Source organism: Rhagoletis pomonella, unplaced genomic scaffold (genome assembly GCF_013731165.1).
Source record: "Rhagoletis pomonella isolate Grant_MI unplaced genomic scaffold, Rhpom_1.0 Rhpom_scaffold_00001, whole genome shotgun sequence".
In the NCBI taxonomy this organism is placed as follows: Eukaryota; Metazoa; Arthropoda; class Insecta; order Diptera; family Tephritidae; genus Rhagoletis; species Rhagoletis pomonella.
The window spans coordinates 20,411,375-20,427,366 of record NW_023458555.1 but is presented as its reverse complement, the minus strand read 5'-3'; the positions used below and the strand labels follow the sequence as shown (position 1 = coordinate 20,427,366).

Genomic DNA, 15,992 nt, shown 5'->3' with positions numbered 1-15,992 from the left:
CTGAACAGCTGATTGTTCTCATATTTAAATGGCCAGTATTAGCCAATTACATAAGTGCATTTTAAATATATGATTTGACAATGAAGTTTTCAAGTTAATAAACAGTCTCATTTTAAATGGTTCATCTGAAATCGGGCCTAATTCCTGGTGAAGTTATAAGAACGAAATATTTGACATTTATTCGAAACGGCTTTATTGTAAATCGTTGCCTTTTTACTTTCTAAAAGACAGATGACTAACAGAAAATAAAATGAGAAATCTGCCTTATTACTTCAACTGTTCATTCGTCTAGTTTAAAAAGATGAATAAAAAAGCAAGGCTTGCACAAAAAGCTTTCTCTGGTCCTTTAGATTGCTGGCTAAATGTAAAGAAGATACCCCGTTGCTTTTCTCGCTGCTGGTGACACCGAATGTCGGATTTAAGCACTTTTGAGACATAACAGCCTACCCTATTAAAATAACGTTTAGTTCAGCTAGGTTCGATAGTTTTGTTTGTGAAACGGATGAACGAAATGCGACTGTGGTGGAGAAAGAGGTCAATATGCATGAAATCCAGTCTGTCAACCACCAAAGAATACTGGATGTACCGGTAAATAGTTTGCTTTCGTACTTGGTTCGTGCTGTCGCTATCAGCAGCTACAAGGACTTCCAAGTCTGCACAGCCTTACGCAATACATCTGGGTATTTACTTTTGTCAGCTTCCGATAAAAAAGCACAACCTTAGTACGACTCTCGAAACAGTTACAAGTATACGCAGTTACCCGGCTATGTAAAGTTGACAACCCGTAATGCGAATTTCCGAACGAAAAGTATCAGGTTTGTTTGTCCAAGGTTAGCCCAAGATAGCCCAATTATTTTTTTCGTTAGCCTAAATATTGAAATTCAAAAATTTGAATTTTCTAGTATGCCAAAAATTTGTTTTTGTTCAAACTTTTCTACTAAGGTCGCCTAAGGAAAAAACGTTGGGCTATCCTGGGCTAATCTGAGGCAAACAAACCTAATACTTTTCGTTTGAAAATTTTCATTATGGGGGGCCAACTTTACACAGCCATGTAAACCGCTGATCCATGCAGACTACAACACGGATTTAAATAACGTTTGGAGGCAAACCTTCGCCTATATTGCCCTTCAAAAGTGAAAAAATTTGATTACAAAACGCCTTTATGTAAAAAAAAAAATAAAAAAATTAAATCGTAAAAGCCAAAACTAGATTTTATACCTAATCTTAAAAGATCCTGAAATTTTCGAGAGTGCGTTTTTTTTTGTTTTTTATAGATATCAATTTTAATTTTTTTTGCAAACTCTAAACATTTGAATATGATTATTTTTTTTTTTTTTTGATTTAGAGTTTGCCAAAAAATTTTCATGGGTCAAAAATTCATATCTTAGAAAACTAAAGACTTTAAACCTTTCAGAATTCGAGGTATTGTATAAAAAAATTTACCCAAAAAATTCAAGGGAGGTGTTTTGTTCCCTTTAACAAATGAATTTTCGATCTTTGAAACAAACAATTTATTTTTTATTTAGGTATTTTTTTTAATTATTAGTTTGCATTAATTTTTTTTTTCAAAAATTTTTTAAAGTTCAAAAATTTTTCTTACATGAAATACCTTCTTGAAAATTTCAGGATCTTCAAAGATCATTTAGAGGTATTGTATAAAGAAAATTGAAGAAAAAATTTGTATAAGTTTTTTCGTTTACGAATTTTAAAAATTTCAAAATTCTGTATTTCTTACTTTTCGAATAAATATAACCTTGAAAATAAGAGCAGAACTACTTCTGTTGCTATAATACTCTTTGAGATACGCAAAATCAGGGAAATTGTGAACTTTCGAAATATTTTTTTTTTTTGGCCGAGCTTGGTTTTATGATAAGGAAAAGTTCTCCCCAAAATTAATCCAAACGAGCGTTTGACATGAATTTCCTTTCATACATATGTATATCTATATTTTCCGTCCAATATCGAATTGAATTAATTATTTTTTTTTAACTAGAATTACTGCTTTGAATTTTTTTAGAATGTAGCGAAGTAGCTAATTCTAAACATAAACCAATTTTCTTCTAACTTCGTTTGCATAAGTTGCGACTTTTTGTTGCTGTTGGCACTGTGAGCGTCATTCCACATCGCAGGACTTCAGCCGCCAACTTCCAACTAGTTATCGCCTGACACTTTCACAAAGAAATTCCACTTGCAGAGTGTGAAAATGTTTCCACCGAATTCGGTGTTGTGACTTCAGCAGTTATTGCTGGTGGCGTTAAAATGCCTAGCTACATACAGTATTTTTGCTTGTTGTTGTTGTCATTTCTTTACCTGCCAGAGCAATACCTTTGACGAGCAGCACACCTTGTGTGTGGCGCACAAAACAACTAAGGAACCAACTTGCACCGCCACATTCACTGGTAAGTCATTGACAGCAGCTACAACCGTGGCCACCACAATAGCATGAGCGTCAACTGCACTTCATTCTGTCTGATTCAGAATATTGTGGCACGAAACCGCATGTAAACGCGTGCTTGTGGCGCCACAGTATGCAGCAGCAGCAGCAACAGCAGCAACAGCAGGCGGGCATCAAATGGCAAACGGCAGCTTGTAAAGGCAGCTGAAAGGCATAATGCTGGATATTTAGCATCGTCAAAGCAGGCAATTCATATACACATACAAAACTGCGCGGTCGTTATGCGTGCTTGTGATCGAGTATGTGTGTGTGTGTGTAGTTCCGCTTGGTGCGCGTGTCCTGTTACCGACCGGGTCCTTAACTGCCACTTCATTGTCCTTGGCGTCATTATGGTTTTATTTGCTTTGGAAATTTGAGTTGCCTTCAATCGGTTGGTGGCAAGCAGCTGAGTAGGCGGTGGCAACATCACCGCAGGTGAATCAACTCATGAAACAACAACACGAGCTTAAAGTTAACTTTACGCTTTATTTTCTTTTCTTGGTTGCACTTCGGTTCAACACCACCATAAGCAGCTTTTCATTTGCTAAATACTCAGTAGTCGTTGCCATCCTAACCATCATTCGTACATACATACATACATACATATGTACATATATGTATGTGTGTACGCGTCGCGCCTTAGGATGAAACTGATTCTGAGTGTGCAGCACACTGATTGCTAATGTCATTGCACTGCCACTGCAGTTGCACCACTCACATAACAGGCGATTTGACAACAAAGTAAAATAAAATTTTTTTTCTATCACACGAAACGACACTGGCAATTATTGCATGTGGTGAATGTTAAGAGGTATAATTGCGGTTGGGTCAGGCTCATAATGGCGACATCAAAGTTTTATCTATAAGCACAACACGTGAAAGAGTTGTCGTCAAGTAAAAAGAAGTGATCTTGCGGCGTTCACTTTAATTTTCCATTTCAAGTAAATTTAAAGATATTAAATATTCAAAATGAACTGCGTAATATGTAAACAGAAAATTTAAAACACCAGTGGGAGTATTCACTGGAAAAGTGAAACATATGGATATTTCCAAACTGGCGTAACGTGACGCTCGTATGACAAAATTAAAAAAAAAAAGAAATTGAAAACGTCAAAATTTTAAAAACGCTTTTCTAGATTTGCATGGCAATTAAATTGCCCATAATTCAGTGAAAAATTACAACTGTAGCTAGCAGCGATTGAAAGATATGTATTAGTAGACATACACGTTGGCGTTACGATACAAAAAACCAAAGTCGATTTTGACTTCGAATACAAAATTGCAAAAGTTTGCGAATTGGGCAAGACTATTTGTGTACAATTTTTTGTAGTAATATTAGAAATGTTTATTATCCGGAAAGGACTTTTATTTCGGACTTAAAAAATATTGGCCAAGTTTAACTATTAAAAAAAAAACGGTTATTTTTGGTCCCTGAATAAATCTTTTCTGCCTTTTGTTTAATCAGGTGAAGTTTTTGGCGTGATGTTACCTGGCGTTACGTTACTAAAATTTTCATTGAAAAAGTTTTTTTTTTTTAATATTGTTCTTGAAAAAATTTGTAACGGCAAGAAAAAATGCTATTTGTGTCGAACGTACTTTTTAGTTTGACATCAGTGCCACCAACGGTTCCAGTTTTTGCGAATCTATGTCTTTCTACGTTTTACGAAACATGCCCAATGTGAAAAAAGTTCGAGCACAAATGCGCGTTTTCAAAATATCTCGACCGTGGCAACACCTAACGAAATAATTTTTCTGCTTAGATAACCAGTATACATATATTATAAAAAGCGGCAAAATCGGCCCATAAACAAGTTAGATGGAGAACTTTTATTTTTATTTTTTCGCGGTAGACTTTTCGCTGGAATCGCCCATAAGCTTTTCTCTTTCACAATAATACAAATCCATTTTTATATTTACGTATGTACATTAGACTGCATCACCAAAAAAAGCTGCGCTTTTTCCTGCGGGATTACAAAATCTAGTATATTTTAAAACCTCTGCCAAAATATTTCGGAAACAAATTTTAAAGATTTAGGTGAGCTGGACTGGTTTGAAAATACCACTAAAAATGGAGTTTTTTATGAATAAAAATAGTTTCTTAAAGAATTATTCGGAAAAAAATCTTTTGTTACAAAAAAAAAAACTCATTCACGTCCCAATTTTTTCTTCATCATATACCAACACATCTTAATTCAGCATGGAATGACGCTTTGTTACCTTCCTCTTTCATACTTTGAATGAGCTTATTCGCAAAGAAAATAAAACGTTGCTACCTCATGAATGATACCTCACGAATCTAATTTGGTAAGGTTTTGGCTGTGTTATTCAAGTTTTTCTTAACCCAGTCTTTGAAAAAAGTTCTAAAATAGCATCAAAAATCTCATTATTTATTACGATTCCGTTTAAAATTTATTATTATTATTTTTTTTAATATTATTATACAACTTTTTTAAGCTTAAACTGTTTGGGCCTTCGAAGGATTTTTTTTTAAAAAAAAAAAAATATTACAAAAACTGTTTTTATTAATAAAAAACTCCATTTTTGGAAGTATTTCCGGCTCACTTAAATCTTAATATTTTTCCGAAATATTTTGGCGGACGTCTTGAAATATAGTAGATTTTATAATTCCAGTGGAAAAACAGTACCGTTTTTTTTATGGGGAGTGATGAGGTCTAATATACATACATACATGTGTATTTCGCTTTATAATTTTTGGAATCTTTAAATTTTGTTAGTTGCTATAATTAAATTCTAAGCCGTCCCAGGTTGTCTTGCGTACGCAGTGCGAACAATAGCGAATCCCTGATAGGACATTTGAAGAAGCTGTAAGTTTACATGTAATTTTGGAATTAAATACATAAACATACATATTTATGTATCACAAGGCGAATTAAAACAAGGTGGTAGCAAAAATTAAAAAATAAAAACATCATCCCTATGTATTTGTTTTTGCATTTGGCGCATGTGCTGTCAAATCAGAAAAAGCAAAACCAAAATACATATTAAGCGAGAAAGCAGCTGGTCTAACAATACCACCTTGTTTGTATTCGGCTTATAGATATCACATAAATCCCACTTTGGTACGCACATTAGTTATTGTAGGCATTGAGACTGTGACGAAAAGAGTAGCCTTAAATTCTGCCGGCTTTTGAGCGCGTTGCATCATTAACAGTGCCAGTCTTTTGTAACGCATATCAGCATCGTACCAATTGTGATTGTAAATAGCATTGCTAATATACTCACTCTAGACAAACAAACCAAAGGCCAAGAGAAAGAGAGCAAAATTTACAATAATATACAAACAATTGTAAAACCATAACTTTACCGACTCTAGCAGTCCCTGTGCATAGTAACAGATAAAGAAGAGGTCCACCAGCGAACTTAGAAGAAATAAAGTGCCCAACACCACCATATCGATGGTGACTTTAGCGGTGATTTGGAATAGCTCAATGCAGGTGTTCACCGATGTCATTGCGAAAGTGAGAAGCATACAAATTCCGAAGGCTTTATTCATTGCCTTTGAGAGCCTAAAATTAGTTTAAATTAATTAGTACACCTAGCGAACCTAAATATGTATGTAAATGCCTTAAAGCTTATACAAACGTCAAAATTTTCTGATGATAGGCTATAATGCCGTGCAGAAACCGCAAATCGATCTCACTGCGCTCAAGGTCGCTCAGTCGCTGCTTTTTCATTTCATTTCCGCCGCTCTCAGCTACCACGTAACTCTCAATCCGTTTGGCCAGCTGGCGGTAGTGCATGATAAGTTGCACAGCCACTGCACTGAAGAGCAAATCATTGGCCAACTGTGTCGAAATACAAGCGTGCGCAACGGTGAGTTGTGACAAATACATCGGATAGTAAAGCCAATTATCGCACCAAACAAATGGTGTCCAGCAGTTAAAGCTAAGCATTTTACCTACTTTCCGCAACTCCAGCCAATATTCAAAAATAAGATAGCTGATTAGCGGCCAGAGAGTATAGCTCCAGACTAACAATACATTTAGAATAATATAAGCATTGCCTAAACGATTCCAATTTTTCAGTTCGGCTTTTACTTGGTAGAGCATCTGGCCTCCCAATGTTTGTGGATAGAGCGCGTAGAGCTCTTGCATGAGCGAGCTAATCCGTGAACGTTGCCACCATATGCTGAAGATTTTCAATTCGCTGATAATGAGCGCGTTTCCTATTGAACCCAGCGTAGTTGCCTCAACAAAGTTGTTGTTATTTACGATATCCAAAAATATTTGAATCAAGACGCTCAGCAATGTTAAATTCAGATTGACGATTGTAACGGTGAAAATAATGCGTTGCAAGTGGCGTCGTACCAGTGCAAGTTTTCCTCTTCGTGGCTCATTGCTGACTTTATCGTAGGCATTCACCCCAATGCAGTTGAAGAAAATATTGGCTTTATAGAAGAAACTTTCGAAATGTATCGGCTTGTTGGACATTTCGATTGGTTATGAGTGTGGGTCAGGTGATTTGGTGGGTATTTTATACTAAACATCTAGGTATGAGTAGGCGCCCATGTGCCCATGCGTATTCAGTAATTTCAACAATTATGTTCATGCAGCATAATTACCATAATAGACGGCTGATTGCTTTAATTCTTTACACATACAAAAAAAAGTTCCAAGAAATGCTTATTGTCGATATTTGCTTTACTAGCGTAGTTGATTGACTTCCCAAAAGTAGCGCATGCATTAAGAAGGGTAACATATGTATAAAAACTCGGTGGTAATCAAAGCTGCGGATACACAGTGTGTTTGAAATTAGAGCGGGAGTAGATTTGTGTAAATTTGCCTTATACTATAAAGGGGGTTGCCATACCAAAAATAGGACCTGTCAGAACTTGCACAATTTTTGGCAAGACATTGAACAAAAGCTTCCAAGAGAGCTTTTAGCCTACTTTGCATATTGATAGGCGTTTCGACCTGAATGAGTATGGTCATGCAGGTTTTTTCTTGCTACCATAGAAATTTGCGAAAAGAAATTATAATAAAAAAACTTTCCATGCGTTGCGGGGGATTCTCTGTGCCAATATGTAAAAAAAAAATCCTAAGCATTGCCGCAGAAATTTTAGATTAAATGGTGGTTTGTAAGATTTGAAACGTATTGTTAGTTTCGGAAGACAGACTTAATAAATTAATACATATTATATATAAGAATGAAAAAAATTTAAATTACCTTTCATAAAAAGTCAAATATTCCGGAAAACTAGAAATGTTTCTATATTTGGGGCAAACTACACAACATTAGCCACATTGTATTTATGAAACGCAAAACGCGATATGTTGCCTTAACTTTTTTTCTCAGTGTAATTTTAAAACTTAAATATAATTTACAAATTGCTAATAAAAAACACTTTATAGCTAATGGTGTTAAACGATGCAGTAATTACATAATTAGCGCGCACGGCAGGTTAGAATAAAACATTTTTTTTTAATTATGTAATTGGATTTTGTTCATTTTATAAATTTGATTACATTTTTCAAATCGTTACAAAAAATACATGCCAGCTGTAATTACTACTAGGCGTATCCGCGACTCCAGTTTGTGATGTCATTTACTGTTGCATATACCCTCCCAGTCATTAGATTAGCACACGGAAAAGTTTATATACTAGTTTATACTAACATAAAACGAAACATCATTATGCCACGTAGCCATGTCTCAAATACACACACAACATCCACACCAGAAGACTCAAAGATAAACCTGAATTCAACAAGCTTAGATGGTAGGCTTTGTTTGGGCTGCTCAAGTTGCGCATATTCGCTCTCAATTTTCGCGAGCCTTACCGCGAAATCCCTTATACTCCGCTTAATGTTCGACAGATCAGCTGTAATATCGCTAATTCTACTTAGTACCTGTTCTTCAGATGCCTTCAGTCGTGCAGTTATCTGCTCCTCAACGTTCTGAATTTTCTCTTCAAGCCGTGTAATCCATAAAGGCGTAAAGCAAGTCTCGTCTTTACCTACTTCAAGTTAAGCCTTAGGTGGCTTTGGTGGTGAGGTGATGATCAGGCGCGCAGATTTAATGCGAGTTCCCGTGCTTGCACAAAGCTATCCAGCAATGAAAGTAAAGATTAACAAGAAAATGCACCGTACCCACGACAACAACAGCAACCAAACAGCAGAGAACGAGAACAGCGACTATGGAGACAGCTAAAGCAGCGAAGATAATGACGGCGGCGCCAGCGACGACAGCGAAAGCGAGAACAGCTGCAGAAAAAGAGTCTGCAAAGATGCAGATACGGCGACAGCATTTTAGCAGATTTATACCAGCAAATAAATCCTTACTAATATTATAAATCCGAGAGTGAGTTTGTTTATTTGTTACGCTTTCACGCTTTAATTACTCAACCGAGATTTAATGTCGATTATACGAGGGGGCGTGGCACCTCACATAAAACGGAATTTTCATACCGCATATCATATCTCAGAAAATATTTTTGATAGAGTACAGGAACTTGGTATAGATACATATAATATGTATATAAAATCAGTTGCATACTCATGGAGGAGGGCTGCCACCTGTTTTTAAAAATCAAATACGACTTGAAATAAAGGGAATGATTTATCTGAAAATTATTAAAAAAAAATGGATGACAAGAGGCTTAAAAAAGTTGTAGTTTGAAAGTATTTGGGAAAGGGTTGCCACCTGTTCGAAAAGCCAAATTTAAATTAATCATTAGCAAGCTATCTGAAAAATTAATGTATGGGTGTCAATTGAAAGATTGCTAAGAATCCTTTAGATTGAGCACTTAAAATATTACTGACTTGTTTTACAAACGTTGCCACCCGTTAAAAAAAATAAATTAATTTAATTTAAATGAATTACTATAACACGGCTATCAACTGAAAGGTTTTTGACAAAGATTATAGTTCTAAACTACATGTAGGAGGGTTGCCATCTGTTTCTTCTTGAATTAAAGGAATTTTATAATTGAAATATGTATCACAATATGGTCGTTAGACAAGAGGGATTTAATTGGGTTTTAGTTGGAAAATATTTCGAAGATTAAAATTATTAAAATTTTGGAAATTAAGTCTGATGTAACTTCCACGGGCCCATGGAAGTTATGTCCGTAGAAGTTATGTCAGCTAGTAGCCAGCCAGTTACCTTCGGAATCGGGGGCCTTGTTATTTCTGAGGCAGCCTTTTTGCTATTCTCATCTCGCCTCGGTTAAGTGGAGGAACGTAAGCTTCGTCCCTATACATTGGTTCGGGTTATTCTTAATTAAGGGCGCCACCTGTGCCGCCATTCAAAAGCGTTGAAGAACTGTTCCTTCCTTCCTATATTATCAGATTTCCATCTTGATGTCTACAGGAACCAGTCCGATCTTGAAACCATTTTATTGTTGCCTTATTTTCTGATAACAAATACATATCAGTATATCCCCTCCCAATTGCTTTTCTTTACTAAGCTCTTCTTTGTAAGTGTGTGGGTAAGGAAGTGCTTGGTAGCTATTGAATTTAAAAATTTCATTATTTTTTTTTATTTTGCATTTCTCTTAATTACACCTTTCTCTTTTTGCTTTACGTTTATTATTTCCTTTTCCGTCACTTTCTCATTTCCACCTAAACGCCATTAACCATTTGTGCATAATTTTCTCAAGTTGCATTGTCGCATATTGTTGTGCCTTTCGCTATGTTTTCTCGTTTTCATTGTATTCCACAAGTAAAAGCTACCAGGCTACCAAAGGTATCACATGCAAATGCCACAACATTTTTTTTTTCAAATAAATTCCTTTTTGTTTTAATTCATCGCCCCACTTGAAATCTTAGCTCATTGCCTTTTTCTGCTATTGCGCACTTCTCCGTTTGCTGGTCATTTATTTAATGCTTCATTTGAATTCTTACTTGCGGTCTTGCTGCCATCTTTCTATTTGGCATTGCATTATCCAACTGCTTTGTAACTACAGCGCAATTATTTTTGTGTTGTTGCATTTGTAATTTATTGCCATAGCATAACTATTTGTCTCTACAGGAATGATTTCTTTGATTTAGTTTTACACGTGGCCATTTTTCCTTGTTTATTCTTGAAAAGTTCTAGAAAATTTATTTATGCTATCTAAGCGCCATGCTAGACAGCATGCACCGGATCGTGAGTATCCCTTATATCTTTTCGTGTTATTCATGATAGAATGCAAAGCCACTTTTCCGTTTATTAGGAAAATACAATTTTAAGTTATTATGTACTTAAACATTTCGTTTTCAGGGAAATTTGTTTTAAGTTTAGCAGAAATAGTAATGGAAGTGTAATTTGTATTCTTAGAGTGCTGCTACAACCTACGCGCAATTAAAATAACTGAACTACATATCTTGATATATAAGCCACTCAAGCACGATTGCATAAATTGCCAAAAGCCAAGTGGGACTAATAGATCCTTCAGGCCATTCAATTTATGTTATGAGCGCATACTTGAGTGTACAATCAGAGTGTCGCTAATTGAGACTGATTGCAAGCACAGTAGACTTGAAAGAAAGACTTGAAAGAATGGAAAATTATGTACATACTTATATTTTGTATTTATGATTCTAATAGGCGGAGGATTTATTAGGCAAAAATAAGTTTTCAAAAAGTACTTATAATTACGTACATAGGAAGAGTACGAAATTGTATTTCCGGGTTGTTAAAATTGTGTTAATTACAATTCAGAAGTAGTTCTATTCGATTAAAATTTACAAAAAAAACACTCTACTAAAAATATTTAAAATTTTCGGGATTAGTCATTGAGCGGTGCGCTCAGTGCCTGAAACAAGCGACCAAACTGTGATTTTTTTTTTAATATTCACAAATTATTTTTAATATTTTTCAAACTAGAAATTTTTATAAAAAATGTTTATAAATACCAGAGCTGTAAAAATTTTAATTATTTTATTTAGCAATCAATGATTGTGCTACCAATTTGATTCCATTAAAAATTGATTGCTTTTACTCTGATTGTAAGAATTGCAATCAATTTGATCAATTATAAAAATCACTGAATCGATCAAACATTTTTGTTGCTATTATGTTATATATTTGGTGGGTGGTGGGGCACAAGCCAACTCCTCTACTAGGTCTTTAATGACCGTGAGCCAGAGAAAGAGCGAGTGGACACAACCGCCGGGCATGCCCCTGTTTACCCTGCGCTTTACAGTTTCTGCTCGCTGTTTCTGCGGTGTATGGGCATAACAATGTCAGCTTTGACTCCCAGCTTGCTCAGGGATCTGATTAGTGCACCCTCTATAGTGAGAAGGGCGAGGCGACGTTTCTATTTCTCACAGCCAAAATATTAAAATCTCAATATAATCCTGAAATATGCTGGAGCAAAAGAGATATCAAGACTTGAGTATGGTCCTATAGCGAAATTCTTTTTGTTTCCTCTTACTGGCTTATATTTAGTATTTCTAAATGAACCATTTTAAACCCAAATTTTACGTGCTAATACGCAAAAGGCGATATTTAATTTATTTACTATATACTATATACTATATAGCTTACATCGCACAAAACCAACTTGTAAGCGACACGGCAGCAAGTGTGGCAGATTGTGCTGACATTTTTTTATTTTTTATTTTTTATTTTTTATTTAGTTAATTGCGCTAACATTAAAAACACACAATTGCACTTCAATACGCTCTATGGTATTTTAGTTTATTTTTTTACCGACCTTTGCATAATTTATAGTTATAATTTATTTGCTGTCCGGTCGCTGTCTCTTAGCACTCGCGCCACTTCTTTTTTGTTTAATTATTATTTATACGCTTCACTTACATTTGGTTTACAACATTCGTTAAACAGTTTTTCTTTATGTAGATATGTATATATGTGGTATTTATTTATTTTTTATTTTTTAAATTAATACGAGTAAAATAAATAAATTAGCTTTATCAGCGTCGACAAATTCACACAATTACCACTTGACTTATTTGTTTATGTTTTTGTTTTTTTGTTTCATTTCTTGTCAAGTGTGACAAGTGCTTTTTCAGAATCTCACTTTCAGTGGTTTTGTAAATGACACTTACTCGTATATGAATAAACTAATTAATGAGTTTGTTTGCGGAGACGCGTAATTAAAAGATTTCATGTATTTTTGTGGCAATTATTTTGCAGTTAAATATTGTTTAGCTCACCTTATTGTATCGCTGCAAATCAAAATGTTTACGGCAAAGGTGGATTGGTTGAAATATTACCCAAGTGTCAGACTAAAAAAATTAATGCTTGCATAATTTCTTTATTGGAAAGTGCCTCTAACAATGTCAATTTGATTTCCATTCAGTTATCCATTGTTGCTGTAGCATTCAGTGATAATCACTGAAAAAAGGAAAATAGTTAGTTACCTGATGTACCCTTCAGGGTTGGCTTAAATCGCCTTTATTGTGGAACTTTGTACGAAACGAATTTCTACCTCACACTACTTCAAAAGCCATATTGCATAGACGCGAAGATGACCCAGTTATACTGGTCGAAGGGAAATCTATCTCGAATACCACAATCTATGTTCAAAGACCTGAAAAGTTGTCACAGAGAACGTTTTGGGGGTTTTCACACCAAAAATCAATTAGACGTCAGAGTCTGGATTAAAGAAGGCGGTGAAAGGCCGCAGTTTGATCGATCCGTCCTCATCACTGTTCTATGATCGAAGAATAAGTTTCATAATACACCAGCAACTGAAATGAACACTAAGAGGGCTGAACCATTAGCCATATAGCCACCAGATTCAGAGATCCACACATAATGATTTCTGTAGAAGCTGTAGAGATCGGATAGAAATATAATCCTACCAGAACTTTCTATGCTACATACTCCGGAAGGAAAGGTTGAACATGGCCTTCATATGAAGTTTCGGCCTTTGCGAAAGTTCTTAAGATACCTTACCTCACTTAACCATAACTAACCTCGCCTACTTCTTTCCGTACGCATTCCCTTAAAGTAAAAACAGTGTTTCTGTCGGTTATGCCTTTTCGGATGACAATCTTACTTACTAAATATATTCATATGCCCACGTTTTCTCAGTTTTAATGCTCTTCAATATCAGCATGTTTATATTAATTCACTCCAGAGAGGGCAGTAAATATCGTTCATATCTCCCCAAAAAACTTAATCTATAAGTAGGTATACTTGAATTGGTACGATACTCTTACATATCGTACATAAGTAGTCATCATATGAAATGTGTGTGATAAAAAATTAAAAAAAAAAAACACAGACAAAAAACATAATATATTTCGTTACAGAGTGACCAACACAACAGCACAGGGGAGAAAGTTATCCTTAAATAAACAAAAAATCTCCACAAAACTAATACACATACATTGCCGTATGGACTTGTATTTACTGCATTAAATTCCCCACACAAACAAAAAGAGAAAGCAGCCAAAAAATAGAACTTCGAGTGGCTTTTAGGTATAGTTAATCGAAGTGGCTGACTCTTCTGACTTTTATCAGCAATTCAAAAGGATAGCAATGAATTCATCTTTTGCTTTCAGCTAAACAATAAAGATAAGGAAAGTTAGAGTAAACGTTGTAGACAAAAAAAAAGACGAAAATTTTATGGGACATACAAACTTGAAAAGAAAAAAAAATTTGTGCTACACTCACTCTGGATTTGCTGCATGTAAAGAATATTGAGGCGTATTCTTTTTTCCGTACGAATCGAGAACTAGGAAATTTTCATATCATTTTCAATACAAGAAATCTCAAATTTTCGATTCGTACCACCACTTCTTGTAACCGCAATTCTAAGTAGTTTAATCTATTCGGCAATTCAGCTATGAAGTTTTGTATAAAACCTCGTGTTGCATACTTCACGGGGAAATATTTTGTTACTTGCTTATGAGATGGTAACAAAATTTACCAGCGCGCGGAATGCCAAAAAGGGTTAAAAATTACCGGTTACAAATAGCAGAATAGGCATGCTAGTACAGTAAACTAGATCTTTTAAGGTCTCAAAACTCCCAAAAAGACGTAAGCGAATTTTTTTTAACAAAAGTTTCCATTTTGACGCAGAAATATTCCCCGAGCATTTACACTGGCAATCTAAAGTGAGTGAGTGGAAAAATTCAACAAATTTTCCTCTAAATTTTGAACTTTTTATTTAGAATTTTTTGAAAAATTTTGGATACACAGATAGATTGGTATTTTAATTCTAGTAAAACAAGTGCAAGTTTTAATCGGCTAAAAAATTGTGTTGATTAGTAATGATTTTTTTATTGCCGACGGCTTTTTGCACTTTTTTCACACATAAAAGGAAATTTCTTATAGATTGGAATGAGCAAGACTGTTTGCAAGCAAAATTAAAAGCGCATAAAATTCGCTAAAAATCACGGCGATTTCCTAGCCGTTTTTCCGTATTTCTGCATCAAAAAGAAAATTTTTGCTTTCGTCTTTTTGGCAGTTAGAGCTCGATATATTAGGTCCATTGAATATCAAACAATTGTTACGAATTTTTACTAGTACTTGGATGTTTTTATTGGAATTGCATTCAATAACCAAAAATATTTGCAAGAAAGAGCGAATTCGAGAGCATAACAACCCGTGAGAGCTGCAAATTCTTGCAAGTAAAATTTTTACTAAACTCACGCATTCTCTTACTCACTCAATCAGTCACTTACTAAATTACCCATTCACTCACACAGTTACTAACTCACTCGCTAGCTCACGAAATCAGTCATTTGGTCATTCACCTACTTACCTACTCATTCATTTATTTATTCGTTTACTGAGGCATTCACACACTCAACGACTAACTTACTAACTCAATAAATTACCCACTTACTCACTCATTTTATAAGTCACTCACTCACTTACTCTTTTACTCACACACTCATTCCATCACTTACTGAATTACTCATTCACTCACTCACAAATCTACTGAGTTACTCACTCATTTAAGAACTCACTCAGTCACATACCCATTCACTCATACACTTAATCACTAAATTAGTCATTCTTTACTTCAGTCATTATATTACTATTCACTAACTCACTTAATCACTCATTTAATAGCTCACTCACTCACTTACTCACTCATTCAATAGCTCACTGATTCAATAGCTCACTCACTTACTTATTCATTCAATCATGCACTCATTTATTCATTCACTCACTCACCTTCCCTATAAAGCACCCATTCACTCACTAACTCACTCATTCACTCACTAACTCACTCATTCACTCAAACACTTACTAAATTTTTTTAATCTTATAGCTCATATCGTTTTCTGCGACTTCCTAAAGAGATATGTAGTGCTAATGATACTTACTAACCCGAAGTCGTGAATGGATGTACATATACCTACATACATGCTAACCAATATATGCTCTAAAAGCTACTTATATTTGCGCCGCAAGTGAGCTTTCGTCTTTCATTTCATTATCTTAGTAAACCTCGCGGCTGAATGCAACAGAAGTAGCAGGTTGGAGGTGGGGGGAGTGATGCTGATAATCAGCATCCTGTTGGCAGCATTTTTGCAATTTCCTGTCAACTAAGAACACTGCGACGAAGACGATTTTACACTTTGACGGCCTACATACATGGAAAGCCCTGTTTGTTGTTGTTGTAGGA

The 15,992-nt window shown here is 35.1% G+C and overlaps 1 protein-coding gene across 1 annotated transcript; it reads right to left on the bottom strand.

Moving 5' to 3' along the window:
* Window positions 1-5,185: 5,185 nt before the first annotated feature.
* Window positions 5,186-6,885, bottom strand: LOC118739134 (putative odorant receptor 85d). Its single transcript, XM_036470338.1, has 4 exons — window positions 6,038-6,885; window positions 5,760-5,961; window positions 5,523-5,678; window positions 5,186-5,257 (listed from the first exon to the last, which is right to left on the bottom strand). The coding sequence occupies exons 1-4, from the start codon at window positions 6,883-6,885 to the stop codon at window positions 5,186-5,188; spliced, it is 1,278 nt and encodes a 425-aa protein (XP_036326231.1).
* Between the last annotated feature and the right edge of the window lie 9,107 nt (window positions 6,886-15,992).

What these genes read in the sequence shown, in the direction of transcription:
- LOC118739134 (XM_036470338.1), bottom strand. Translation starts at nt 6,885, where the DNA reads ATGTCCAACAAGCCGATACATTTCGAAAGTTTCTTCTATAAAGCCAAT. An exon ending in CACAGGGACTGCTAGAGTCG is followed by an intron (nt 5,679 to 5,759) that starts GTAAAGTTATGG and finishes TTGTTTGTCTAG; the next exon opens with AGTGAGTATATTAGCAATGC. An exon ending in CAATGCCTACAATAACTAAT is followed by an intron (nt 5,258 to 5,522) that starts GTGCGTACCAAA and finishes GTAAACTTACAG; the next exon opens with CTTCTTCAAATGTCCTATCA.